This window comes from Daphnia magna, unplaced genomic scaffold (genome assembly GCF_020631705.1).
Source record: "Daphnia magna isolate NIES unplaced genomic scaffold, ASM2063170v1.1 Dm_contigs238, whole genome shotgun sequence".
Classification (NCBI taxonomy): Eukaryota; Metazoa; Arthropoda; class Branchiopoda; order Diplostraca; family Daphniidae; genus Daphnia; species Daphnia magna.
In genome coordinates this window covers 58,269-65,678 of record NW_025533196.1, presented here as the reverse complement: position 1 = coordinate 65,678, position 7,410 = coordinate 58,269, and the positions used below count along the sequence as shown (strand labels likewise).

The 7,410-nt window shown below is 44.6% G+C and overlaps 1 protein-coding gene across 1 annotated transcript; it reads left to right on the top strand.

Moving 5' to 3' along the window:
- The first annotated feature begins 2,263 nt into the window (after positions 1-2,263).
- On the top strand, positions 2,264-2,845 carry LOC123467808. The gene has a single exon (XM_045167597.1). The coding sequence runs from the start codon at positions 2,264-2,266 to the stop codon at positions 2,843-2,845; it is 582 nt and encodes a 193-aa protein (XP_045023532.1).
- Positions 2,846-7,410: the final 4,565 nt, after the last annotated feature.

Below are 7,410 nucleotides of genomic sequence, written 5' to 3'. Positions count from 1 at the left end.
ACAGAGCACAAAGAGAAACGATCCTAGCAATAGGAGAAGAAATAAAGCAAATCAGAGCCGACATCAAATGGGACAATGACTACGTCCCGTACCTAGCAACAATTGTTAGAAATATGCTTAAAGAATACATAGACCGGGGACTCATAAACCCACGACCAGTAGAAGAGGTACCAGATCTAGAAGGGGAAGAAACGGAGAGAAGGCTAGAGACAACCCCTCGGAAGGAAGAGAGATCGATAGAGGAACAACAGATTGAACCTCGGCCAGAACCAGAAACCGTAAATCTGGGAAGAGAATCGGCATCTCCGAAACCAAGCATGGCAGAAGAGAGATGGAATCTCGTGGAGGATAGACAGTACGTTCGAGAACAACTACTAGAAAGTATAGCTCTGGCAAAAACAGACCCAGAGCGTAGAGAAAGACACAAAATCAGAGCAAAAGCAAGATATGAGACCATTCAAGAGTTGAACAGAAAATTAGCCTTGATCTCAACAGCAGAACAGAAAGTAAAAGATAGAAAAATAGAGGACAAAATGAGAGAAGCGATGGAAAGATTGAAAGAAACATCAGTCACAGTCGCTAGAACAGCGTTACCTCTACCGACTTTTAACGGAGACATCACAGCCTGGAAAGGTTGGAGGTTAATGTGGGCATCATACGACCAAGATCCACAACTGTCAGAAGTAGAGAAATTCCAGTATCTACGGAATGCGATGAGAGGAAAAGCGGCCGAATGTATTGCTAACATCCAATTCGACAAAAACCAGTACAAGAATGTACTAGACAAATTAGAAGGCAGGTTCGGTGACCAGAAGAAACTAAAAAGTCACTACACCACGGAGCTGAAAAAGCTTCTTGCAACCAGACTACTAAATACAGCTAGTACAGAACAGCTACAGAGAATATACGATGGGGTGAACAACACCAAGCTGGCATTTGAAAATTTGAATATAGACATAACCAGCTGCGGCGAATACATCACGACGGACATACTTGATGCCCTACCAAAATCGCTGACATCAAGATGGTGGAGGGAGAAATGGATCGAAGAAGGAGACCCAGACGTGAACAACATCTTAAAAAGAGCTAGGCAAAGAAATCAGACTAAGAGAAATGGAGGAAGGTAGCACACGACAGTCTACTGAAACTTCTGACTTCAGACAGAATAGACCGGCAGGCAGGTTAGCACCATGCTGTTTCTGTCAACAGAGCCACCTACACCACAGGTGTACAGTAGGAACACCTCAGACAAGACGCGCAATTTTCGAAAGAGATAGAAGATGCCTAAAGTGCCTAGGCAGATCACATAATGCCGCACAATGCACAACACACATCCCTTGCAGGATATGCGGCAGTATAGAACACAGCCCAGCATTATGCCTAGGGAGGGGTAGAACACAAAACTTCCCCAATCTAAACAGGTCGCAGTCGCCGCAGAGGCCTCGAACGGTCACAATTGAGACCAATACAAACCTAAATCGGACGGTGGCGCAAGGGCTACCGACCTTCTCAGCGAAAATGTTAGGAAAAGATCAAAAGCCAATAGAGATATTGGGGCTGATAGACTCCGGAAGTGACAGAACATTTATCAGACAGGATCTGATAAATAGACTCCACACCGAAGACTCACATAAAACAGAGCTGAGCATCAACACGTTTGGAAACATGCAACCAAGAACAGAAGAACTAACAACCCATAACGTTTGGATGATAGCTCCAGACTCAGAAAGAATTCAGATAAAAGCCACAGCAATAACCTACATGTCGAAGGCTACGGAGAAGGTGCAATCGACATTAATAGACGATCTCAAAGCGAACAATGAAGAGATTGCAGACAAAAGACACATTGACTCAAAATATAACAGACCAGAATTCGACCTGATCATCGAGTGTGATTATTTTTGGAGAATTATGACCCACCAGACAAAGCAAGGAAGTGACGGGTCAGTAGCTTGCGCAAGCAAGCTAGGATGGATTATATTCGGAGCCGCAGAACAACAGACAGGAACTTCCGTGCTAACAACCACGGGGAAAACACAACACCAAACCTTTAGTGGATTTCAGAGAGTTCTGGGCACTAGAGCATATGGGGATAACCCAGGAAGAACTGGAAGATCCCGGATTTCTAAAAACGTATCAGAATACGATTAAGAGAAATATGGACGGAAGATATGAAATATTATTTCCGTTTAGAAACAACCGTAGATCGGTTGAGACGAACAAGAACATAGCCTCAATTAGGCTGACAAACCTTCTCAGGAAGATGACGAAAGAAGAGAAGGTTGAATACCACAAAATATTCGTCCAATACGAAAAGGATGGTTACATAGGAGAGGCAGACAGTAGCTATGACGGGGTCTGCACCTATCTACCACATAGACCAGTCATTAAAACGGAAGCCAAAACTACGAAAATTAGACCCGTTTTTGACGGTTCCACACATCAGCAGAATAAACCGAGTATCAACGACCTGCTAGAAACTGGACCAAACTTAAATCCAGAGATCCTGGCAGTACTGCTACGGTTCCGGCAGAACAAAATCGCCTGGACGGCTGATATAGCGCAAGCATTCCTACAGATAGGAATACAGGAAGAACACGAGCAGCTAATAAGGTTCCTATGGATCGAAGACCCCGATCAAGAGCCGGCCAGAGTTAAGGAGTACAGATGGAAACGAGTACCCTTTGGGCTGTCATGTAGCCCCTTCATCTTAAGAGCTGTGATTTTGAAATGCCTAGAAGAACACCAGTCAGCATTTCCAGAATTGACAAAGCAATTGGAACACCAACTATACGTGGATGACTGGTTGGGGGAGCTGATAATATCAGCGAAGCAACCCTGCTGATAAAGCAAGCAAAAGAAGTGTTCCAGTCAGCCAAGATGGAACTTAGGAAATGGACGACAAACAACAGCGAGTTACAGAGAACTCTAGAACATGTCGTAAAGTTCCAACAGGATATTGTCGGGATGGCAAGTACAGAAGCTCCCATAAAGGCATTAGGGGTGACATGGAACCCCGTAACAGACGATCTACAGTTCGATCCACAAAGAATGATGGAAGACGCTCAGACTCTGAACAGAAGACCAACGAAAAGGAAACTATTCAGTCTCGCGCTTAGGGTATTTGACCCACTAGGTCTAATATCACCAGTAACGCTGGTAGCAAAAATTATTATGCAGAAAATCTGGATGGCGAAGACCGGATGGGATGAACCCATTCCAGCAAACATCATGCCCCATTGGGAAACATTCGTCACGGGGCTATCAGAATTAGCACTAATCAAAGCACCAAGATGGATAGGAGAAAGTAGAAAACGATTACATCTATTTTGCGACGCAAGTGACGACGCATATAGTGTAGCAGCCTATATAGAAGTAGGCAGTAAAGACAAAACAAGACTCCTTTGTAGCAAAACAAGAATCGCACCGGATCCAAAGAAATCCGTGTCCACACCAAGATTAGAGCTGCTAAGCAACCTGCTAGCAGCCCGACTTGGAGAATACATTGAAAAAGCATTAGGGACAGAGTTTGAGAAAATCCTGTGGACGGACTCTGCCATAGCCCTATGGTGGATCAAAGGAGAAGCAGGGAGGTGGAAACAATTCGTGCACAATCGAGTAACAGAGATCAGAGGAAAAATTCCAACAGAATCAATCAGACATTGCCCCGGGCTACAAAATCCCGCAGACATTGCTTCCAGGGGGCCTCGGTAAGACAACTTAGGGATAAACCAGACTGGTGGGAAGGGCCTACATGGTTAACCAATGAAACACAATGGCCAAAGACACCAACAAAAATGGACGATTCCTACGAAGAAGAACTTCAAAAAGAACAAAAGGCAGTGGAAACAACGCACTGTCACACACAAACGACGGAGAAATGGTACTAGAAGTACAGCACGTTGTGACGCACAGTGAGGGTATTGGCAACCATAAAACGTGCGATAAAGAAACTTAGAGGTCAAGACGACCCAGATACACCACTGGCCAAGGTAAGATGCGGTGGGACCACAAGGAAATTTAGTATATTGTCGGTCGAAGAAATAGAAGAGGCGGAATTAGAACTCTGGCAGACAGCCCAGAGAGACAAATTCAAAGAAGTGACAGAAGCGGAAGAACAAGAAAAACCGTAGAAAGACGAACAATTACGAAAACTAGGGATAACATGGGACAAAGAAAAACGGCTGCTAAGATGTGTAGGAAGGCATCAGAATTGGTTAAGACACACCGGTAGAGAAGCGGTCATCTTATTGCCTGCAGATCACCGAATCACCCAGCTGCTGATCGAGCAGACTCATGAAAGACTTAACCATACTGGGGTTAACACCGTAATGATACACCTTAGAAGGTCCTTCTGGATTTCCAGATTAAGACAAACGATTAAGAAACAACTCAGGAGGTGCGTAAAATGCCAAAGGTTAGATTCGCGCGCATTTAATGAGGTTCCGGCACCTCTACCAATCAACAGATTGTTGATTTCGAATCCCTTTACGGCGACAGGGGTAGACTTCGCCGGACCTTTTCCTGTGGAAATCGGAACAAATATAAATGCGAAAGCATATATATGCTTGTTTACATGCGCAGTCACAAGAGCGGTGCACTTAGAAGTCACCACTGATCAGGGGCTAACAACATTCATATACGCCCTAAGAAGATTCTTTTCGAGAAGAGGATTTCCCAAGACAATGTATTCAGACAACGCGGGTACATTCACAAAGGCAGCAAAGTACTTAAGGTCAGCATACAAAAATGAGAAAGTATATAATACCTCCTAGCCGGGTTAAACATCAAATGGAGGTTCTCCCCAAGTCTAGCACCCTGGTGGGGAGGATTTTGGGAGAGAATGGTACAGACGGTAAAGAGACTGCTGTATAAGACCTATGGGGTAGGCAGGTTAGAATACGATCTATTTCAGACAGTGCTGACAGAAATAGAGGACACAATCAATACAAGACCATTAACTTTCGTGTCAGAAGAAGACAATGAGCCACTGACACCGAAACAATTAATATCGGGGCACCGACAAGGGCAAAGACACCCGATAGACGAAAGAGAGACAGAGTATTCAGACAGAGTAACTCTGACCAAAAGAGAACGACTACGCCGAGATCTATTAGCCACTTGGTGGGAGAACTTCAACCAAGAGTACGTGGCAGACTTAGAAAAATTCCACTGTCCCACCCCGGGACAGGTCAAACAGGTAGAAATAGGGCAAGTCGTGATAATACATGACGAACACGCGAAAAGATCCAAATGGAAGACGGGAAGAGTAGCTAAACTCTACCCCGGAGCAGATAAAAAGTTTCGGCGAGTAGCTGTGCTAATAGCAGACAAGACTAAAGGGAAGGGATCAACAACGATCTTCAGAGACATCAAATGTCTATATCCATTAGAGCTTCACGCCGGACAGATAGACCCAGAGTATGAGAACACCGCTCCATTCTTGGACAGATCATCAGATTCGAGTTCGGATTCTGAGTTAGACGAAGGTCCAACGGGGGGAGTGTTAGAAATTCCAGAACCCGAACCTGATGGTTCAGGGACGGACAATTAGGAAGGAAGTCAAACGGAGAAGTAATGAGATAGATCGGCGTAACAAGAAGACAGAAGACCGTAGAAAGTAAAAGTAAGATGAAGAATAAAAGAATAAAACCATAGCAACGTCTCTAATGCAAAAACAGGAAAAAATAGAATAGTAAGAGAAGTCGTCGTTAGATGGCGCCACACGGAACCAATCAGAGATTAGTTCCTGAAACCAGCAAAAGATGGCGCCACATGAGACCAGTCAGAAATAAGTTACTCTAGCCATCGCTAGATGGCGCCACATGAAACTTAGGTTCAGAATAGTTCAGGGGACTATCGCTAGATGGCGCCACTTGGAGTTGGGTATTTGGTTCAAAGATTCAGCACTAGATGGCGCCACTAACGTCCTGCCAAAGTGCCTTTTAGTTTAGTAAATGAGCACTAGATGGCGCCACAAACGTCCTGCCAAAGTACCTTTTAGTTTACTAAATGAGCGCTAGATGGCGCCACTAACGTCCTGTCAAAGTACATTTTAGTTTACTAAATGAGCGCTAGATGGCGCCACTAAGATCCTGCCGAGATGGCACATGATGTCAGAACTGACTACTAGATGGCCCTCAACTAGTCAGCAGTATCGACTAGTTGATACGTATCGACTAGTGATAGACTCATAGAGATGACCAACCTAGACTGGACCATAAGTATCGGCTAGCTGATAAGAATCGACGACAAGATAGTGGCATCTAGTTCGAGACCACCGAACTAGAATTATCGGAAGATCCGCCACAAGATGGCGCCACCAGTAATTGTTAACAAACAAATAGAGATCGGCAACTATGATTAACCGGTTATTCCGTTGCCATGGTTACAAGGTTAACCGGTTAACTTGTTCCTCAGTTCATTCACCTTACAAGTTCACGCGCGGAAAGAAGAATGGAAGATCGAGACGACATCTACGCCAGCGCCAAAATTATTGTTACGATTAGATTAATTCTCTGTCAACGGTGTTTTTATAATTGGTATATAAGGGGCTGAAATAGGCCTTATTAATACACACTATTTTCCACCGAGTTTCCTGTCTGGTGTCCTTTATTTCGGTATCGTATTTTGGTTGCATTTTCTCACTTGTATTGTCTGTTGCTGTTCGCCGTCTTGTTGCTGTCGTGTGGTTGCTGCCTTGCTGCCTTGCTGCCACCTTTCTCCACTCTTCAGCCGCCGTCGATCTGCTAGCCGGCAACTCCAGGGGATCTTCCGAACGTCCGTATTTGAAGAACATCCAAGTCATTAGTAATTTATATATATATTCTCTACTTCTCTTCATCTTTGATTATTGCTGCTGTGTCGCGGCAATAAACCGCATTCCTTTTCCGTACTCTACGGCAAAACTCTTCTTGATACTGTCACCCGATAAGGTGACAGGTTGGCCAATAAACAAAAGATATACGCTGGCACTTCGGTGCTAGGCCTAGAAATACACACAGAAAAAACGCTGACACTCCGGTGTTAGTCCTAGGAAAAATAAGAAATTAAAATATACAAATACACAATTAGATTCTGAGTCGGCAGTCTCCGACATAAAGATTGAACGAATCTTTAAACCCTATGCGCTTCGCCCGTCGTCGAGATTCGACCCGACGGCCGCGCATACTGATTACACCACCCAGGAGCACAGCAGACGTTGTTGCGAACCTCGATCGCCTACGAGCAGCGTTCCAGCACAGTCTCAAACTTCGCAACAGGGAAATTTAGGATTTCGATTGCCAGGTCAAAACAACAACATGGCCTACTGTACTTCCCCCACCAGAGCAGCAACAGTCAGAGATTTGGACGATTTTCAAAATAACCAACATACTTTCTCCCGGTTACAATTACTTCCTTCTTTCACCG